The 23272-nt window shown below is 38.5% G+C and overlaps 1 protein-coding gene across 1 annotated transcript in view; it reads right to left on the reverse strand.

Annotated features, from left to right (window-relative positions):
- Window positions 1-21423, reverse strand: part of SLC26A7 (solute carrier family 26 member 7) — a 195610-nt gene extending 174187 nt beyond the window's left edge. Inside the window, exon 1 of the mRNA XM_069086668.1 lies at window positions 20847-21423. Coding sequence (XP_068942769.1) covers window positions 20847-21039 — 193 coding nt within the window. The 5' untranslated portion in view covers window positions 21040-21423. The remainder of the gene's footprint in view (window positions 1-20846) is intronic.
- Between the last annotated feature and the right edge of the window lie 1849 nt (window positions 21424-23272).

Below are 23272 nucleotides of genomic sequence, written 5' to 3' on the forward strand. Positions count from 1 at the left end.
CTCTACTACCAGGTGTCTCTGAAAAGTGAAGATGAGAACAAAGCGCATCCCAAGCATGAGGGGCAGTGTGCATGAACACATAGAATGTGGAGTGCCCAAAGGGGAATAACATAAATGTAGTGAGGCCTCCACTTGTGGCCCAGGCCCTGTCCCCCATATGTAGCATCAGAGTGTGGTTATGTAATTCAAAAGGAGGCAGCCTCTTCTTCCCTCACTGTTCTCCAAAGGAGACTTTAAATCCCATAGGAGGGGAAGAAGGAAGTTAAGGCCAACAGAAACTCTGTCATTTAGAAAGGCAGGGAGAGGGTAAGGAAGAGAGAAGGAGAAGGAGAGAGAGAGGGAGAGGGAGAACCAGGTTAAAATTATATCAATCTGTTCCCTTAAATATTGTATTCCAGGGGATGCTATAAGATTTGATCTAACTTCTGATCGCTGTGTCATTTCTGAGGGAGGGAGGAACCCAAGATTTCTATTCAAGGCTTTGCCTTTTCCCACCAGATGCCAGTTCCACAACTAGCACATGTAGCAAATAGCATTGTGCAGACCTGTGATCGTGGTCCTCAATATATTACTGCTTATCACTATGTCTGGCATATACTAGGTACTTAATAAATGCTTACTGACTGGCTGCCTTCAAACACTCATTCAGTGAAGCCCTTGACTGTTTAGTGAGACCTGCAGCCCAAGTTACCCAAGGTCTGACTTTATCTTGGAAGATGCCCTGAAAAATCATGACTTTTTGGCTCATTTTGCTCCCACTGAGAATTTCATCTAGAAACTGCAGAATAGAGTTCATGTCTAAGTTTCCCAGATGCTGGCCAAAGGGCACTATTTTGCCCACTAGAAATCTGAAGTACTCAAAATATCCACAAATAGGTGGAGCAAATTTCCTTTCCTTCACATTCACCCCAGGGACCCATACACACCCCCATTCTCCTGGTTCTAACATGAAGATTTGTACTCCCTTCAGAAGGAAAAGAAACTTTGTGTTGGTACTCCCTCACCCTTGATATGCTAAGGAGTCTCTCCTTCATGCCAGCAACCCATTCAGGCCTCCAGTATCATGATACCACCTTGAGGGTGTAGACTTCAGTCTCAGGCTGTGCCACTTATTGTGCAACCTTGGGCACACTGTTCAAGTTCTCTGGACTTTATATTTGTTATCTGTAAAGTAGGAGACCACATTAAGTAACCTTTAGGGTCCCTTTTAGTTCTAAATCTATGATTCTATGGTAACTGTTGTTGTTCAATCATTTCAGTTGTGTCTGATCTTTTGTTACCTTGGGGATTCCTTAGCAAAGATAATGGAGTGGTTTGCCATTTCCTTTTCCAGCTCATTTTACAGATGAGGAAACTGAGGCAAAGTTAAGTGACTTGCGCAGGGTCACATAGCTAGCAAGTGTCTAAAGTTAAATTTGAACTCAAATCTTGACTAAAGGCCTAGTGCTCTATCTAATTTGCCACCTAGCTGCCTGCTAGGATGATAGTTAACAAGTTCTGACTTTATCCTGGAGGGCCCTGAAAAATCATAATGAATATAATAATAGTTAATGATAATTGCTGGAAAATAGTACTTTAAGGTTTGCAAAGTATTATACGTATGTTGTCTCCTTTGATATTCATAACAAGTCTTTGAGTTAGGTCTCAATATTAACCTCATTTTACACATGAGGAAACTGAGGCTCAGAGGGGCTAAGTGACTTGCCTTTGGGCACAAAGCAAATGAATATCTGCAGGAGAGTCTGATCTCCTAACTGCAAATCCAGTGCTTTCATCCATTGCACAATCCCTGTGGAAGGGGATGCTTTTGGAGGGCCTAGAGAGGCAACTTCCTTTTCCATCAGAATGTGGGAACCCACTTTGCATCTGCTCCCCTTGCCAGGTTTCCACTCTAGGGAACAAGATGCCCCTCCCAGGATAAGCTTAGCACCACCATGATGCTAACTCAAGCTTTGACTGACTCTTCCCTCTGGCTGAAGAGTGGTATACCAAACAGCTACCAATGCCTTCCTTCATAAAGGGTAGAAACTGGATTCTCAGGCCACTCCACTTTGCATATGCTGCCCTTCCTGATTTCAACTCCACAGAACAAAATGCCCCCAGGTCAAGAACCCCCTGGTATCCTATTCCCATTCTCCTTTCCTGTCTATGCCTTTAGATTGTAAGCTTGTGGGGCAGCTAGGTGGCACAAGTCAGGAGGACCTGAGTTCAAATCTGGCCTCAGACACTTCTCACACTTACTAGCCATGTGACCTTAGGCAAGTCACTTAACCCCAATTTGCCCTCCAAAAAGGAAAAAAAAAAGATTGTAAGCTTGTTGAGGTCAAAGGCATTTTTTTTCCTTTTCATTAATTATATCCCCAGTGCTTAGCACAGTGCCTGGCATTTCATAGGCACTTAATAAATGTTTATTGGATTGGAATATCTAAGTAATTCAAAATAGCAGTGGAGGTTATAATCCAGTTGTTGTTATTGTTGTTTTAATCTTCTGTATCATTTCTGGGTCCTTAGTACAGGACCCTTAAGAATCTCCCAGAAAGTTGGGTATTAGGAGCTCTCAGCAGTCTGAAGCTTAGAAACTGCCACCTTTGAGCCCCACAGTGCCCTCTCCAAATCCTCGACCTCTCCAGGGGCTCCAACAGGAAATCAAGATCTAGGAACTCTCCTGGGGCTGTGTGTCTGAGGAGCTCTACCATTGCCTCTTGCTGCCTCCTCTGGACCCACATGCCGATGATGAAATGTGTATGCTAACAGTTAGCACTTACATAGCATTTCAGGTTTGCAAGGTAGTTTATATGTCATCGATCTTGATCTTCATAACAACTCTATGAAGTAGGTGCTACTATTATTCCCATTTTACAAATAAGTAAATTAAGGCTGAAAGAGGTTAAGTGACTTGTCCAGGATCACAAAACTGGTTAAATATCTGAGGCAAGATTTGAACTTAGGTCTCCCTAACTACAAATCCATTGTTCTCTCTAATGGACCACCTTAGATGAGTATCCAATTAGCCTGCAAATGCACCTGAAATATGCTTCTTTTCCAAGGCTTCAATCAACAACTCCTGGGTTAGGTATAGCCAGCACAGGTTGTCCAGTTACACAGGCACACCCCACCCTACCTCTCCCCAGGATCTAGGTCAGCTCTCAGATTATGATTTCTAGCATATGCCCAAATCTCTCTTTGGATCTCTCTGAAAAGGCCAACTCAATTAAAAATCCATTTTAAAGACTCAGCACAAAGTGAAGGAAGGGAGTTGTCTATAGCTGGTCAAGCCAACTGATTTATTTTCAGCAATATGAGACTCAATCATACATACTTAGTGAGATATAAATTACTTTGGTTAATACATATGTCATCTGCAACCAAAAATTGTTCTTAATCCTCTCAGTGAGTTGCCGGTGGACATATCCACCTCCCCATAGAGAGACTTCCCAAAAACCTATTCAAATTGACCAGGGAATTTTTTATTTATTCATTCATTCATTAAATAAGCATTTACTAAGTGTTTGCTATGTGCCAGGCACTAGAACAGAAAGTCACTTTAGAGGGAATCTAGTTCAATGCTCTTATTTTACACATGAGGAAACTGAAGCTCAGAGGGGTTAAATAAATTACCCAAGGTCACACAGCTACCAAGTGGAAGAACTGGGATTCAAACTCAGATCCTAAATCTCCAAGTCCAACATTTTTTTACACTATGCCATATAGATACTGCTTTGTCTTATTGTTAGTTATTTTCATATATGTGTGCGTGTGAATGCACACATATACATATATACTATACATAGTATATATAAATATAGCATATACACATAAATATAGGATATATAGCATATACATACATATATAGTATATGCATATATATTAAATATAGGGTGTATATATATATACACACACTTGCATATAATTCAATTAAACAAGTACTGATTAAATTAAGCACCTACTCTATACATACAACACTATGTTAAGTGCTAGGGGAAATTATAAGCAAAATTAATAAGATGCATTCCCTGCCTTTATAGAGAGTACAGTTTAACAGGGTATCCAATGCACACACAAATAAGTATAGTACAAAATACAATTGCAAACTTACAAGATAGGTACAAACTAGTGCTACATTAAATCCAAGGAAGGAAACATCATTTGTAACTAGAAGGATCAAGAGACATTTCTTGGTGGTCACAGAACTTTAGCTGAGAAATAGATTGCCTGGTACAGAGCTGGGCACAGAGCAGTCACAAAGGCTTGGGACTGAAGGGCAATCTCTGACACCTACTTTCAGTGTGACCCAGAGCAAGCCACTTAATTTCTCTGTGCTCTAAGTAGCTTTCTAAGATTCCTACACTGGCAGGGAGAAGTTCCTTATTTGGTAGTTCCCTATGTTAATGGAATCATAAGTCCAAAAAAACAAAACCAAAACAAAACCGGAAAACCTTTAGCCGGGACTTGATTAATGGGCAGGTTTTCAACACATAGAGATGTTAATGGAAAAGTAGTATCTTCAAAGGACAATACTTAGTCCACTGGGAATAGAGCATAGATAATATGGTGCGTAATCTGTGAGAAATGGCTAGGAAAAAAAGGGGTGTCACTGGAATGTAGAAAGCCTAGAAGGCCAAACAAGAGTCTAAACTTTATTTAGAAGACAACATTAGTTGTCAGGTAGATCATTTTCCAGTGGCACTTCTGGAGAAATTGACATCCAGTTGCCCCCTTCCCCTTCAGGCACACACTTTAAGTTCAACAAAATGCCATTTAAGCCTAAGGGTATATTTAGAACTCTTCTGAAGCTTGAGCTAGCAGAGCTTGTCCTCACTGATAAGAGTAGATACCCTGTAAGCAGTTAGGACTTCAAGAAAACTCTCATCTCCTCCTAATCCTCATGTTAGGGTCATCCTTTTAAAAAGAAAAAAAAAGACTTTATTTTTTGTCTTACATCAGTTTCATTTCCTAATATATATTTTCCCCTCTCCAACCCAAAGAGCCATCCCTTAAACAAAGAACAAAAAAAAAGGAAAAACAAGTTCAGCAAAACTAATGAATATATCAATCAAGTCAGATGGTATATGCTGTTTTCTCCCGCCATAGGCCCTCACCTCTGCACCTCTGAGAAGAAGAGAAAGAGGAACATTCTCATACCTCTCCTTCAGGGCCAAGTTAGAGCGTTACGATGGCACAGCATTGTTTAGGATGCTTGCCATGTGCATTGCTAGGGTCATTCTTGTTCACAGTGTGGGAACAGTGATGCCCAAAATGATTCACTGGAACATTTGGAAGGCATTAACTAACCCCAAAGTGATAAATATATAACTATTAGTTAATGTCCTCCATGACAAGGAGAGTCTTTTAGAAAACATGAAAACAGTTCTATGCAAGTGTAAATAAGGAAACAGTTGATCACATGCTCAGGTTTCCCCCACAGACCTGACTAAATCCTTCTAGTATCTGGGGAGACTATAGACATGAGTTACACAAAAACCCAGAAACCAGTTAGGAAAAAATAACTTTTGTTGAAAACCTTTTACTCTTCCCTATTCCTTGGAGATTCTTGCAGTACTGAATATAGGAGTGGCAAATGAGAATTCCTCCCTATGGTTTGGGGCTCTGGTTGCTACATGAGAGATTCCTATTTAGAAAAGTAAACAATGCTATAAAATGCCAAGTGGCAGAAGGAGTAATTCTACTGTGGCAGTTGGGTGATGTGGTGACTAGCATGCTGGAATTGTAGTCAGGAAGACCTGAGTTCAATTTCCATGTCGAATATTAATTAGATGTGTGATGCTAGGTAAGTCACTTACCCCCTCTCAGCCTCAGTTTCCTTAATTATGAATTAAGGATAATAATAGCACCTACTTCACAGAGTTGTGAGGATCGAATGAGATAACATTTGTAAAAGGATATATAAATGCTATTATTATTCAAAAGCAAGGCTTATTTGTATACTTAGGTGTAGTCTTTGAATAATAATAGATGACATTTATATAATACTTAAAATTTGCAAAAGTACATAAAAGATCTCATTTGTTCTTTACAGAAATTGTGAATTGGACATTACAGATTTTATTATCCTCATTACAAGTTTGATTATCCTCATTTTACAGAAAAGCAAACTGAGGCTCAGGGTCTTGAAATGAATTGAGCTCAGTTCTTTCTGACCTCAAGCCCAGTATTCTATCCATAGTGCCACACTGTGCCAATGAACCATAGGACTGGAAATGCAGACCCAGGGAAAGGAATTTTCAGATGTCTTCTCCATAGTGAGACACCAGTTCTTGCTTCCTAGTTCTACTTAATCAAAAGAGGTTATTCAATGATGCCTATAGTTGGTTTTTTTTTTATTTAGGAAAAAGGGGTCTTAATTCCTTATGGCTAAAGAAAGAATATGATTGAACTATTCTCTTGGACCCATACCCTAAAGATAAAATCACTTGGAGGCTATATATAATGTTGTAAATTACTTCTATGAGTATGCTAAATGCTTTGAAAGAGTTAGTTTACCTCTCCAGGAAAATCCAGTTACTTCTAGAAAGGAATAGTTTGCCCATAATGGCTAGCTTCCAGGAAGTATAAAATAACAAATAAAATGAACAAGAAGACTGCAAAATAGTTACCCAAGGGAAAAACAGTTTGCATCTTTAATTGAGGATAATCAACCAGACTGAAGAGTTATTGTTTATTTGACCAGTTTCAGTCAAGGTTAGAACTCCCTTAGAAGATAATGAAACCTCAGAAAAGGAAGCTATCCTGATACATAATATCACATTAAAGAAAATAATTGTACTTTCAATTTTATACCTTCCCCTTTTTCTGGAACATTTAAATTATTTTATGCATAACACATTAAATACAGTTGCTAGTCACAGAGAGCTAAAAGGCAATGGGCCAATAAATGTCCTTTAGTCTAGCCCTGAAAATAAGCATTGGTTTTTGTGCCTGGAGTAGAACTGCAAATCAGTCAGCATAGGATCAGTAAGAATGATAATGTTAGGTGAAAATATTTTAAATTGTCTATCTCTTCTGTTTTCTCTTGTATTTCTTTTATGACATACCATGTCTTATAATCACTGAATATATTTGTAAAACAAATGATTGTGTTCTTTGAGCCTAGTGATACAAGAATTATGAAAACAATGGAAAGAGAGCAACAAGAAATGGGAATGTCATTAAGTGGCTTTTGTTGAAGCTGTTTTTGCCAGGTCTCTGATGCCATCAAGGTGCAGTCTTAAAGTCTTAAAGACTTGTCTGAGGCTCTGTGAGGTTAATTAGTTTGCCCAACATCAGAGAGTGGACTTGAACCCGAGTCTCCAAGGACAACTCTCTATTCACTAAGACACACTGTTTCTCAACTCATAAGTATACAAATATGAATATGTTTTTCAGAGAGACTAGAATTTCTTCAAAGCTGATGTGCTCTACTACTTTGTTTTAAGAATAGCTAGATCCAAGAAATTCTAGATAAGAGTGCCTACCTCTTTCATGAAACCATCATGATATATCTGTATCTTGGACAGACTGCAAATGGATAAGGGATTTCTTCCATCTTCTGTGTAATAACCTTTCACACACTTGAAGATCATTATTTGTCATCCCTGACCCTTCTCTCCAAGCTATTCCCAGTTTACTTAACCTTCCTGCCCTTACACATTTTTGTGACTGTCCATAAAATGTTCTCCAAGTTCCTCTGCCCCCTCTTAAAATTGTGGAACTCTCAGTTAGGAACAGCACTTAAATAAAGGCCACATGGAGTACTTATAAAACTCATTCTTATGCTGCCTCCTTCCCCTTCCACATCCACCATACTGGGAAAAGGGGAGAGATTGCTAAAAATCACTAAGTCCTTATTTCATCTGCAAACATTAACTTGATTGTTGGTAATCTGAATGTTCAGTCTTTGTACAATAACCAACAAGTAGCAGCCAAATGCAAGTATGGCCTCCAGGTTCTCCTTGAAGAGGTGAATAAAGGCACTGATATCACTGTGTTCCCAAAGACAAGAACAACATTTAATGGGACACTTGGTCAGATCACCTTGTAGTATTCATGAGCATAAATAAATAGACTACAATAAAAAGATATAGCTTATGTGCCAACATCCATTACAGACAAAGGGAGAAGCAGAGAAATTTGTGAAGAATCTCCAAATTAAGTAAATATGTAATATCATAATCTATTATTTCAATGCAAAGGGGTGTAAAATGGATGATGGTAAAAATATATGGGAAAATGTGGTTTAAGGAATAAAAGAACAAAGATTTGTAGACTAATCATAGGCTTCAAGTTTGGGTATCATGCACACTTTCTTGAAGTTTACTGTACTATAATCTCCCCAGCCAGATTACTAAACTCCTTGAAGGCAAGATGTAAGTCTAATCAACGAGAGAATTACACTTTTAGATAACTATTAGCATAGTGCTCTCTGCACATAGTTAGAACTTAATAAATGCTTGCTGTATTCTATTACATAGTAAACCAAGAAAGTATTAGGAATGGCAAGTGCTGAAAATAACATCCCCTCCCCAAAAATGACAACAACTATATTTTAACAGAAAGGGAAACCCTGGTTTCCCCATATGGGAACCATTTCAGAATCAACTGTTTGCATTCAGCAAGGTCATCAACCAGGGAGAATAAAGATCAAAAGCAATACCTAATATGGTATTGATTTTATCCTTGAAAGTTGAAGAAAAGATAAAAATGAGAAGACACTATAGACAACTGCAGCAACTGCACTGCTACCTACTTAAACAAGCTGCAAACTCCAAAAATGGGAAATAGACAAAAGTAAAGACAATGATTCTGTCACTGTTTCCTAGAGAAGCTGAGATGGTTCGAAACAGTCAATACAATGAGGAGGCTTCACCAGGACAACCACTTGCTTTCCTTGCCAAGTGGAGAAATATAGCAGCCAAGGGCAACATTTAAAGAACAAGACCATTTGCAAAACATTAAGGAGGAGAATGACAGAAGATTATAAGCAGAATTGCCTTACAAAATAGCCAAAAGCAGTTGAGAGGAAAATAAAAGCCTACAGAGAATTTGGTGTGAGAGCTGGATAAGCCAGATAATCACTTAGAGCTTTTGTGGGCAAAGGAAGGGGAAAACAAAAATACATAAAATGGAACAGATCTGACAGTATTTCTCTGGCAATCTGTTTTCATAAATATCTTCATCTACATTTGGACTCCACCTTAGTAGTTGGCATATTATATAAAGAAGTCGCTAAGGTACCTCAGATGAAGTTGGGAATTCACCAAACACAGGAAGAAACATGAGCTGGAGGTGTCATTACTAAAGGTAATTGAGGATCAATTTTAAAAACATCTTAAAGAGCAAAAGATTCCAAAACAATGGAAATCAGAGTTAGAAATACGATAATAAAAAATTACTGATAAAATATTATCAAGTAGTGAACCACACACCTACTTTCTCCTTATTACAATGGATTTACCATTGAATCTTGTTTTTAACTGTAAGAATCTTGGTTTTGTCAATTACCTTTTTGATCTTGAACAAGTATTTCATTTTTCTTTGTCCTAACTTCCTCATCTCTAAAATGAGTAAACTGGACTAAATCTCCAGGGTGAGATGGTAGCTGAATCACAGTAGCAAAGAAAAAAAAAGTAATATCAAGCTGTCTCTCATATTTGAAGACTTATGCTTATTTTCTTTCCTCTTTTTTTTAACACTGCCCCTCCTCCTCTCTCTCTCTCTCTCTCTCTCTCTCTCTCTCTCTCTCTCTCTCTGTCTATATCTCTTTCTGTCTGTGTTTATGTCTGTTCTCTATGTGTGTCTCTTTCTCTCTCACACCAGATCTGTGATTTTATTAATATAAGGAACTTCTGGTGAGGAAACTCCTTCTATCAAGGCAGGTTGGCATCTACTTTGCAATTTAAGAGTCTTAGTTGCCTTGGACCTAGAGAGATTGATTTGCCCAGTAGCATATAGCCAATATACATCTATGTATCAGAGGCAAAAACTAACCAAATCATGCTGACTCAAAGGTCAGAAATCTTGTTTGTACTTCACTTCTGAAGAGCATTAATGACATCATGGGTGGGGGGGGATGCCTTGACTTGCTAGTCAATTGGATTTAAGTGAGGCAGAACTGCACAAAGTTGTCAGCCTCACTTTCTCCTCTACAGTCACTGAAACCAAACAGCAAGACAAAAGTCAAGATGGATGGTGATGGCCTGGGTTGTAGTGGATGACACTGGTGTCTTCATGTCTAATCAAGCTCTAAGTGCTCCGCAGTGTCTGCCTCAGCCTCCTTCATGCCCACTGGGACAAATTCCATTAGGGGAAGTCTTCACATGTTTTGAGTAGACTCCCCTAATTCACCCACAGATTAGAGGCCTGTCAATTATCTTCAATCTGGGCTAGCCCCTCTGCACAGACAGTTTACCAGGATGTGGCCATTGTATATGCTACAATTTCTTGGAGTCATAGATGAGAGTTGAGTGATAGGTGGATACCAAAGGTAGATGAGCAGCCTGGCAAGCCCTCACACCAGGGGTGCTAGTCTTCCCTGAACTCCCCAGCAATCTATCTACTACTTCATGCCTTCTTTCTTGTAGCCAATCAATTGCCATGTTGTTGATGTTTTTTCAGCATCCCTTGCATCGTATTCATTAACTCTTGTCTCTTTCCACTGTCATTACCCTATGCTCTAATTACTATTTGCCTGGAATTTTCCCACTTAGACTTGGTCCCCTACCTCCAATCTAGCCTTCATACTACTTCTAATCAATCAATCAACCAGTAAATACACATTTACTAACCTCTTGTTATAAACCAGCATTACATTAACTGCTAGGAATACAAAGGCAAAGGAAGTCTAGCCTCCAAAGGGCTAATATTCTCATGGGGGAGACGATACATACATACATACATGTATGAATGTATGTATGTGTATAATATGAATGTATATTTATATATCTGTGTGTATATGTATATACATGCTCATAGATACACAAACACATAATATGTATATACATATATATGTGTATGTAAGTATGTGTGTATTTATGTATGCATATGTATGCATACAGACAAAACAAAAAATGAATGCAAGGTTCTTAGGGGTGGAAATGCCCTAGATCAGGAAAGGATTCATGTAGAAGGCAGAAGTGGAGCTCAGTCTTAAATGAATCCATGAATTCCAAGAAGCAGAGATAAAAAAGACCATTTCAGCCAGGTATGGAAGACAGTCAGTTGAAGGCAGGGAGATGGGAGGTGTAGAACCACAAGTAGACCAGGCCTTCATTTGGGGAAAAAAAAGCTACTTTGATAGCTATGTGGAGAGTAGATTGGATTGGGGACAGACCAGAGTTAGAGAAACTAATTCTAAGGCTGTTGAATAGCTCAAGTAAGAGGTGAAGAGGTAACTTGTGTTGCTGTAATTGTTAATCCTTAGTTCTCAAACAGGACCAATGACATCACAAGCATGTGGTCTTGACTTGCATATGAATTGATCTGAGTGAGGCAGAACAGCTCAAAGTCCTTAGCTTTGTTCTTTCCTCCAGTGTCATCAGAGTTGAGTGGCAAGATAAAGGTCAAGACAACTGGTGATAGTACAGGAAGCAGAGGGTGACCCTGGCCTTTCTAAATTAAGGTCTTTCCCAGGTCTCAATTTGTCTGAGGCGAAGCCCATTCAATGACGAAGTGTAGGTTAAGAATTGAGATCAAAAGACAGCCCAATTTGCCATCCCAAAGATACCAATCTGGGAAAGAAGACCTTCAGATACCTTGTGAGTCAATCCCTCAACAACCTCACAATTTTATTACTCTAAGCATAGACATTTTCTATGGCCCCTTGACACAAGTAAGCAAGCTGCTTCTGACAGCTTTAGTATTTCTACTACCTGAGACTGTGGTGCTGAGTTCATGTGTGATGGTTCTGTTGCCCTTGATGGTGAAATCAGCTTATTATTTAAAAACATTTGTGGATCTTTTGCATTTCTGTTTGTTGTCCTTCCATTTTATCCTTAAATATATTCATGGAAATTAGGAGGGAAACGAGTTGGTAAACAACTCCAGCATTTTTGCCAAGAAAACCCCAAACGGGGTCATGAAGAATCAAACACAATTAAAAGACTCAACAACAACATGCCTACCTATGTGCTAGGTACTGTGCTAATAAGCTAAGCACTTATACAAACATTACCTCAGTTGATCCTTACAACAACCCTGCGAGATAGATGCTGTTATCACCATTTTACACATGACGAAACTGAAGCAGGCAGAGGTTAAGTGACTTTTCCAGAATCATGCAGCTAGAATGTGACAAGAGGTCAAATTTGAACTCAGGTCTTCCCGATTCCAGGACCTGCACTCTGGATACCATCCAGAAGCTTAAAGCCAACTCAGCTTTCTTTAAATTGATTTTAGCATCTGCTACTCTCTGCCCTAAGAGGTGCTAATCATTCATGATCCTTCTTTGTAAAAGTTAACAAATGAATTCATATTTTAAATCAGTACTGCTTCTAGCTACCATCTCTTTCTACTTGGCAACTAAGTACTTATTTGCTGATTGAGATTTTTTTTGGCTATTTTGGTCTCCTTGTCAATTTACATCACTTAGAAGAATGCGTAAAAATATTATAATCATCACTGGAGTCACTTTTTGTTATCTATTATCCATTTTCCATAATCAGTTCTTTGTAGTTCAGGATTGGGTTGTTTTAATTATATGCTATGTATTTTTCTCATTATTAGTCTTTGTTCTAGCTTTATATTAATTCTGATCTTTAACAAATCTGTGGCCTAAATACACAAATGATAAAGCATAATTCCCATATCAAAAATAATCTTTTTTGTCTGTTATAATCAATTTTATTTTTGTGACATAATTCAGTGTGTGCCACTTCTAGTGTCTGACAATTTTTTTCCAAGTATTAATGAGGTAAAGTTACAAGCCTTCGCTACCGTCTATAAGTAGTTTTGGGGGTTTTTTTACTCCCCACCTTTTCTTCTTCCTGATCCATGTTTTCTGATCTATTTCATACCACTCTTCCTCATTCCCCTCTTTGTTCTGATGTCACCAGGTATCAAAGTGTATGCTCATTTAATCTGGAGGGTCCTCTCTAGTTCTTTGTAGAGTTTCTCAGCCTCTTCAAATTCTGTAACTAATGTTGGAGAATAAGTTGCAATTATTTTTGTGATTTTTTGGAAATACTTACCATGAGCACTGAAATATGAGATGGTCAAAGATCCCATGAAATAATTTCTGCTATTGCCTTTGATCATACAAGAAAATCAGCTCCATCACCTCCTCTCTTTGCTTTTCCAAAGAGTACCTATGACTCTTCCTTCCACTTAGTTTCCTTCTTTCTTTTGGTTTCATTTATAGATTGAATTAAAATGATTTGGTTCTACCAGTGGTCTGCCCAGTTACTGGTCACTGACCAAGGATCTCACAATGTCTACATGGTGTAAAAACTTATTCCCAGCACCTTCTTTCCCTTTTTCTGCCACAGCCACTGCCTAAGTGGAAGGGAGCATACAGGACTCATCTAATTTGTACTTCTCTTTATTTCATGTGTTCTCATGGTCAGTGAATTCATCACTAGGTAACTGGGCCCCTGACACCTCTCCCTCTCCATATGTAGCTGGGTTGGTCCTCAGAAAACAGATTCAGAAAGGAACATATATCAAAAAGCTAGTCAGTCCTATGCCAGGAACATACTTAAAGCCTTTCCACCATGGTATAGCTCTTAAAAGAGTTCATCCTCTGAGAGAGCTTTCAAGAACCAAGAGCTGTATTCACATCCCAATCAGGCACTGGAATAGGATTCTGTGTAAACACACACACACACACACACACACATATATATACACTTTTATAGTAATTATAGGGTGGAGGAGGCATCAACAACCGATGAGAGGAATCTGGAAAAAAATCTCGATCTGAATTTGGAAGGGTACTCTGAATCTGAGATTCAAAGGGAGCCAGAAAAATTCAAAAGATGGAGACAAAGATGACTATCACAGGCATAGGAGACAGCCTGTGCAAAGGCACAGTGCTAACAAGACACTGTGTACAAAATACTTGCACGTGGAGCATATCAAGAAGTGCAGTTTGAATGTACATAGTGTCATGTGAAAGTACATAAATGGGAGTGAGATTAAATCAGTCTGGAAAGGTGGGTCAGGTAAGTACCTGAAATGCTCTGTGGGGCAGGCAGGGGCAGAAGAGGGGTAGAGTGAAATTCAGGTACAACCACAAGTTTTGGAAGCAAGAATGACAAACCCTTTATGCTACTGCAGAGACTCACCATTCTTCCTCTTCATCTCAAAGAAACTCACCCTATTTCTGGGATAAGCCTTCAAAGAGCCGCCAGAACTACAGAAGAAGGAAGGAAGGAAGGAAACAAGCTTTGGTGAAGCACCTGCTACGTGCTAGCAACTGCACAAACAAGGATCTGATGTTTTCCTATAGTTCTAGGAATATGGGGATAAAGCAGACTCTCCCTCAGCTCCTTTGATCCAAGTTTCTCTGGTTCCTTCTAAGGGTACTTGTAGAGTTTCTGGATTTGGCTCAAAGCATCAACTTCTCCAAGGAGTCACCCATTCTAGAAGGTAATGGGTAGACTGCATACCTGGAGGCACTGGTTACTTTAACACCAACAGGCAGCTAAGCAGCACAATGGATAGAGTGCTAGTTCTGTAGTCAAGAAGACTTAAGCTCAAATCCCAACTCATACGTTTACCAACTCTGGAACCCTGGGCAAGTTACTTAACCTGTCTGCTTCAGTTTCCTACTCTGTAAACTGGGGATAATAATTATACCTGTTTCCCAGGGTGGTCATGAGAATCACAAGAGACTATATTTGTAAAGCACTTTATAAATCTGACAACACTACATATAGATATGTTGGATATTATTGTTGTTGTTGAATCGTTCAACTTATAGCTATTCTGAAAGACCATCTACAGCACTAAACTATAAATAACTTGGGATCTGTGTCAGGGAAGGTGTCCACACTGATTAAATTACAAATCCTTGAAGTATTGAAATGTTCTGAGGAAAGGTAGGCACTGGAGGAAATACAAAGATTTACACAATACAAAATAAGACTGTCCCTGTGGAGCCTCCATGCACTGATGACTATAATGAAAAATGATTCATCATAAATACAAGTGAGGCATTAATAAAAATTATAGCAGCTCTTTTTGTGGTGGCAAAGAACTGAAAATTGAGAGGATGCCCATCAATTGGGGAGTGGCTGAACAAGTTGTGGTATATGAATGGAACAGAATACTATTCTGCTATAAGAATTGAGGAGCAGGCAGACTTCAGAAAAACCGGGAAAGACTTACATGAACTGATGCTGAGTGAAGGGAGGAGAAGCAGGAGGACGCTGTATACAGCAACAGCCACACTGTGCAATTATTAACGATGATAGACTTAGTTCTTCTCAGCCACACAACAATCCAAAATAATTCCAAAAGATTTCTGATGGAAAATGCTAACCACATCCAGAGAAAGAACTATAGAATCAGAATGCAGACTGCAGCATACTGTTTTTTCTGTCCTTTGTTTTTTCTTTCTCGTGGTTTTTCCATTTTGTTCTGATTCTTCTTTCACAATATGACTAATTCGGGAATATGTTTAACATGACTGTACACATATAATCTATATCAGATTGCTTGATGGCTTGGGGAGGGGGGAAGGGAAAGGGAGGGTAGAAAAATTAGAAACTCAAAATTTTACAAAAACGAACATTGAAAATTAAAGATAAAATACCAGTAAGGAAAAAAATAAATAAATAAAGTGAGTAATGCAAATTAGTTATATATGAGGTCCAAGTAGATCACAGAAGTCTTTGTGGAAGAGAAAGAAAATGAGTTGGTAAAACCAATTCAAATTTGGCTAGGCATGTGATATTCTTGATTAGTTGTTTTCCTTACATACATATCAGACAAACTCCCCTACTAAATGAATGTCAGGGGTTCCCTATTTTTTCTAGGATAAAATATAAGATGCTCTATATGGTTTTTAAAGACCTTCCCAACCTAGAACCAGTCTTTGATTCTAATCTCATTTTTCATTACTCCCCTTCTAAATAAATTGGCCTTCTTTCTCCCTGTTCTTCACATATAGTTCCCATTTCACATCTCTGTATTTGCATTGGTTATCCCTCATGCCTAGAATATATTCCCCTCCTCTCCTCTGACTCACAGACTTTCTCATTTTCATCAAGATGAAACTGAAGCCTCTCCTAGGTGAGGCCTTTCCCGAGATTTTCCCCAATCACTCATGTTCTCCCTCCCTAAACACTTTGTGCATAAGCATCTTATATTTATTTTGTATTTATTCTGTCTCCACTAATAAGCTGTAAGCCTCTTGAAAAGGGTTTCTTTTCTTTGATTCTTTTTTTTCTTTTCTCATTCTTTGCTTTATCTTCCTTCCTTTCTTGTTTTTTATCTTTCTATGTCCAGTGCCTAGAACAGTTCCTAACTCCTAATAAATATTTGTTGAATGTTTGATTGATTTGGCTGATGGGGTTATTGGCCATGTGACCTAGTGAAGTCAAACCTATTCTCTGCTTGTCTATTCTGTTTTATGAACACATGCTGTGGTAAAACCTACTACTGTTAGCTGCCTTATGGCAGGATTGATGGGCTAAGCTGTAGAAAAACAACTCTTTTAATCAAGGTGTCTATAAATGGCATCAATTATCATTTGAGTCTATGGCAGGGAAAGCTCTCAAATTCTCAAAGCACAAACTATCACAAAAAACATTATTTGAGGAGCACTTAAACATAGCCAGAATTTCTTTTTCATGGACTTTCTTGAAACATGGCTTCTTCTTTAGTATGTAAAACAGGGAGCTTTCAAAGGATCATTAAAACAGAACTTTTAGACGAATTCTAGGAAAACACTAAGAAATTTATAGTGTGAAGATTCGGGCAAAGAACTAGGATAATTTAGTGCTCTGTCCCTTCTCTCTCCTCTTCCCTGCTTCTCTCCATATAACTTTAGATATATACACATAGTCTATTTTAATTACATTCCTATAGAAAGAAGCATGAGAAGTGTTTTTTTTATATCACATAATTACAAAGTTGCTAAGAAATTTTTTTTTTACTAAATAATCCATGATTTCATTGATGTGGGTACTCCCTCCACTGATGCAAATAGCAACCCCTCCTAATCTATTATGGATAGTCATGGCCAAAAAAACATCAGCTGGGGACCAATGTTCTGGTGAGGAACCTCTCTGTACTTAACAAGGCCGGGCCTCTGTTGACAGATGCACAATCCATTACCAGGCCAATACTGGAAGTCTTTCAAGCTTGTTAGGAACTACCAGAGCTTGCAGTCTATTGGCATGGTCTCAAGAATGTAGGGTCACCTCCACACCACAAGCATTGGAGGAGGAGGACTTTAGTGATGCATGAATTTCAATGACTAGAAGGATGACTTTTTATCCATTGTCATAATTAGGATTCCTACCCTGCCTGCCCCCTTCACTTTTTTTTCATTCTACTTTCCTGAGAAAATAGAACAGGCATTGATTGCCAATATTTGATTCACATAATGAGAAGCTCATGAGATCTGGGCTCTTTGCTTGTATTATTCCCTGCTGGATTTTGTTGTGTTGTTTGGTTTTTTTTTCTAGTCATTTTGTCTTTAATTCTTATAACTGCAGCTGTAATGCCTGGAAAAGACTGAATGCAAAGGAGTTTGAAAGAAGATATATTTTGTGACGACAAAAGCAGAGACAACTGTCTCTCATTAGTTGTCACTCCTCAATTTTGAAAAACCTGTATAGTGTTGTTGTTTTTGTCTCCTAACATTGAGAGTTCATAAAGAGTAAGGCTTCTTTTCAAATTAAATTTCATTTAGTTGAGAAAGAGAAGAAAAAGATTGGAGAATATGGGAGAAAGAGACTTAGGGGAAAGAGATGCTAGTAATTCTCTTGATTTCAATCACTTTACATCTTGGAACAGCAAGTCCTATAGGCATTGATGATTCACATCAAACTCAAGGAGTTTGGCTTCACAGCAGGGCAATCACCCCACAAAACCATAAAAGGGCATTCATAAGAACTTGATTTAGTTAGAAGGAGCTTAGAGGTTATCTAATCTAACCCTGTCAATTTACAGATGAGGAAAATGAGGCTCAGAGAATTTTGATCAAAGCCAAGACTTGGTCTCTAATCCACTAACTCCAAGTATTGACTTCTTTCTACTGCATACTGTTTTTTATTTTCTTCCTTAAAGGGATGAAAATGGCCAGATTTGAACTGAGGACCTCCTGATCTATTAATTGAACACTTTACCACTAACATATCTCACTTCCCTCCCCATCCCTTCTTGCCATTAGATGTTGCTTCTTCTTGGGTTATTTACATTGTTATGTGTTCTGCAATACTTTGGGGCACTGGTACCAAATTCCTACTCAGAGATATTTTTTCAGAGTCTTTCTCTTTTGTGAGACCTTTGAATTTGTGCCTGAAGAGGCACTTGGGAGATTTTCCCCAAAATCCCAGTGAATGTCTTCATTCCTGTCTCATTCATTCATGCCAACCATATATCATTATCAGACTTTCTCTACCATATATCTTCTGTCCTATTTCCCTCTCACCTAGTACTTTCATACCTCCCCCAAAACTTCTCTTCAGCTCCCTTTCATGTGCTATCTTTTGCTATTAAAAAGCTCTTTGAGGGCAAGGAGAGTATCTTTCTCCATTTATTCATATTCCCAATGCTTAGCATACAGCCTAGCATATAGCAAGTTCTTAATAAATACTAATTGACTTAATTTGACTTAAATTGAGTGGCTCTCCAATAAGTAGTTGAGTTGTTTAAAGAGGCATTCCCCTGAACAGATTAAAATGCTGTGACTTTTTGAAAGAATGATCTCCATGCTAATTGGAACAACGTGCCTTCCCCTTCCTCACTTGTTCTTTCCCTTCCACCACCCACAATGTCATATTCTAGAATCTTCCCACACCTCATTGCCTTTTGATGTCCCTCAGATGAGAACCACCCTAGGACTGGGTTTAAATGAGTCTTTTTTTTGGGGGGGGGGGTTTGGTTTTTGTGCTGAACTTTCTTCTCAAACAAATCCACTGCCCCCCCACCATCCACATCCCCCCCACCCCCCGACCAGCCCACCCCCCACACCCCCGCGCCAAAAAAAAAAAGAGAATCCAATTCTATGCCAGTTAACAACCAGAGAAGAAAGTAAAACTGTTCCTCAGTACAGGTGAGCGTGGCATCTCTTAGACTTCTATGCTGGTCTTTTCTTTCCCAGAATTAGACCATCTTTAAAAAATAAAAAATATACCCCACTCCTTTCCTACCAAATTAAAGCAGAATGATATAAATAAATGTGTCTAAATCATCTGGAAAAGGAAGACTTTGAGTTCGATCACCTCTGTTTTCAAAATATAAAAACCAATCAGGATCACAAATCTAGAAGGAACCTTAGAAGTAATCTATCCAACCCCCTCATTTTACAGTGAAGGAAACTAAGATCTAGCCTGGTTAAGGAACTTGATCAAAGACACCAAGGCAGAAAATGTCAGACATGGGATTTGTGAGTATTCTTTCCACTATAACATGATTGGTTGGCCTCAATTGCTTTTGAAGGGCAGTTTAAACCTATGGATAACTGATTGTTCTCACTAGCACTTAGTATTATTACCCATAACATAGAATATATTTTTATTTGTCCATTCTGAAAAATCAGTAAAGATCATTATTAACCCAATGGTAATTAAAATTATGTTATAGGACTAGCCAGTCCAAAAAAAAAAAAAAGATTCTCAAGAGCACGGCAGTATTACGGTTCTTAGAGTTGAAGCATGCCAGTGCAGATGTTCCTAATTACCCTAAAAACACAAATACTTACACAAACCAGTTGGTTCCAGCTACAGAATAATTCAATTAAAGGAGTGCTTATAATTTAGCAGTATGAATAATAGTTAGGAGCAGCAAGTCTGTGAAACTATAAAGAACTACAGACATACAGTATCTGAGCCAGACAAACAGCTCTATATGTTTTTATAGTAAGGAAGCCTTTAGATTTCCCAATGTCTCCACAGATAGAAGAACCCTGTTACCTGGGCTGGTCAATAACCATAGACCACTGTTGTCTTAAAAAACATTAATTCCTCACCTTGTGAGCTACCTAGATAAATCCAAATAGTGAGTCTGGAACAGCTAGAACAAGGCTGCTCCCTTGGTTTAAATTGCTCCTTGAGAAATGGATGGCTTAGGTAATGTGATACAGAATTAAATCAACATATACAATGAAACCCAAGCTCTGGAGACACACAGGATTCTCTTTGCAAATAATAATGTTGGCAGTGAGCCTCCTTTATGTGCTGAAAGCCCTGCTGCTCTCTCACAGCAAATCTCAGAGCTGCAACAGGTAATTGGGTGCTACTAATAATGTTTGCAAATAATATCTCAAGGCAGGAAGTGTTTACAGCTTGACTTAGTGGGATAAGACAACCTTATCTGTAAGCTCAAGCTCTAACACTGATAGACACTGATTTATTGGGTTTTTTATAATTTATAAGGAGTTAATTTACATAAACACTATATATTACACATATATACACTTGTATATATACATATCCTCACAAACTATTAAAACAGACTCAAAAATGAGAAAGTAAAAATTAAGTTTAATGTACTGAATTCACAGTCAAATTATTACCAAGGTGCTCATTTCCCAAAAACAAATTAGATGTCCACTTGTTATTTCCTAATTGTATTGTTTAAGCTGTATTTTTAATACTTGTTCTCTTCACAATACCTAGGAGGTAAAAAGAGAAGCTGATTTCCAGAAGATGGGGAAAAAAAATCAAAGGAGGTTACTTTACCTTGTGTCACCTGCTGGACTGCCAGCATTATCCCCGACACTGTATCCGGAATCAAATTTTCCTTCAGGTTGTAGCTTGGTGCCCATTCCAGAACTGGCAGCCTCCTTAGACACCACTGTTTAATGTCTGCACAATGGAAGGAGCTTATCTTCCTCCATACCACACTATTCTTTTTTCTCTTCACTCCTGTCATTTTCCAGGTCCCCTCCTCCCAAAAGTTTCTTCTTCAGGAAAAGAAAGTCGTTTCAAACGCACCTCCCTTCAGTGCCAGCCTCCAGTTTTTTTCAGGGTTTAACAGTGTCAAAGCTAAAGAAAAAAAAAAGGAAGGAAAGAAAGAGAGAGATTAAGAGAAACACTTAAATATCTGGAGCTGAGTTCTGGTTGGCTTTGGGGTGGCTAATTAATTTAACTCCAAATATGCATTTAAGCCTTGCATCCTCATCTGAAGGAAATAGAGAAATGGTCCCTTGTTAGTGTAACATGTTTCTGTTCTTTTAAAAGTAGTAGGTCTAGCCTTAAGTTAGTCTATGGCTCTCTATCCAGTAATTTCTCCCTTATATTCACTGTAGTGCCTTATGCTTTTGGCTCCAGTCCCAATGGTTAATGAGGTAGTGCTGGGCGTGTGTTGGAAGTGGGCTGGGCTATGCTAATACAAGCAGGAAGCTCTCTGCTAGTCCAATCTCTCCCTCCAAGCTATGCATAAGTATAAAGCTGCTGGAGGCCCTGGAGTGCCAAATGAACTCACAGAACCAAGCCTCCCTTCGAGAACGCTAAGATACTTTGTTTGCAGCCTATTAAGCCTTGTCGATTCTTCTCCTGTGAAAGCAAGCGACGGAAATCTGTTCAATGTTTCTCATCATTTTATTCCTTCTGAAAAGAGGTTTTCATTCACAGAGAAATGCTCAGGTAGCCGACTGCCCAGTTTGGGGAAAGGAATTTCCAGTTCTCATAAATAAACTGAAACTTCATCCCACAGACTAACAAAATAACCGTGACAATGGATGGAATACTTGCGGCTAAGGTCCCCCTCCCTACCCCCCACCCCCAACTGCTCCTTGGGTTTTCTCTGATTGTTTCTCTTCATTATTTACTTCTCACACACACTCCACTGTGACTGGTGTTTATTGAGAAATGACAGGACGGTACAAATCATTGTGTAAAGTGTCCCCCAAAGGTTTTTGGTGCCTATACCATTTTTATAGTTTCATTAAATACATATCCCCTTTGTTTTATACATTTTATAGTATTTCTGAGAGGCTGTCAATTTTTTTTTCCTTTTTTTTTTAAAGAAAGAAAGCCGGCATTTATGAGCTGTGCGACTGGAATTATACCAAAGAAACAGTTTATTAAATAAAACTCTGACAGCCAAGAAAGAGAATACTATGTATATAGTTCACTGAGGCCCCTTTTAATGCCCTTTCGTCCAGAGAATACAAAGCTGATTTCTGGAAGCCTTTAGAATAACAAAACTCTTGGATCCCTTGGACACTTCTCTGGTCCCCTGCTGTACCTTTTTTCCATTTGTTTTTAAATTAAGGTGAATAGCTACTTTCTCAGCTTTCCAAGGATGACCTCACTGGTTTCCTACATAGTGCTCTGACATATACCTGCTTCTGCCTTACAACCTATCAGTGCTTTACATATATGCAATTGATATTTTTGTCCACAGGTCAGAATTTGCTTTGCTTTCCTCCCTTTTGTAGTCATTGGACCAAATTTCCAAACTGTCCAAACTATCTGATTCCTATAATTATCACCTCCTTTAGAGACTCTGGCTTACAGTGTTTCCAGACCCCTTTTCTTAAGTTCTAAGTGAAACCACCTGATACTTGCTATCATCATCATCACTGTGTCAACAACAAAGCTGTCTCAGCCTCAGGAGTTTGAAAGAGATATTGCATCATTTTAACTGTCTTATGCCTTTTGTTTCTTTCCTTCACAAATACACAGTCATTTTAATTCTATTTTATAATCATCTGAAATCTTTGTTCTATAGACCCTCCCTACTCCCCCCCCCCAAAAAAAAGCCTCAAAACATATCTAGGTCATGAATTTGCAATCTACTCTGAAGATGGGTGATCACTTGACATAGATATGGCAGAATGGTTTTCTGGATTGGATGGAAGACTAGACCAGATGACCATCAACTCTGGCATTCTATGGTGCTTTCCATAAGTCTATGATTTCATGACAGACATTGAAAGTTAAGGTGAAATTTATCAACAGAAAGCTTTATCTGTTTGCTCAATTTAAACCATTTTGGATAATATTTTGATTACAGATAACAGAATGCAAACTCCATAAATGCAGGAACCATTTTTGTTTTTGTCTCTGTAACCCCAGAGCCTGGCACAGAGCAGACAATTAATAAATGCTCATTGAATGCATGAACAAATAGTGTTACATATGAGAATTCAACTAACATA

The sequence above is a fragment of the Petaurus breviceps genome, unplaced genomic scaffold (assembly GCF_028583685.1).
Source record: "Petaurus breviceps papuanus isolate PSGF00001 unplaced genomic scaffold, PetGlider_PUasm1.0 179, whole genome shotgun sequence".
NCBI classification, from domain to species: Eukaryota; Metazoa; Chordata; class Mammalia; order Diprotodontia; family Petauridae; genus Petaurus; species Petaurus breviceps.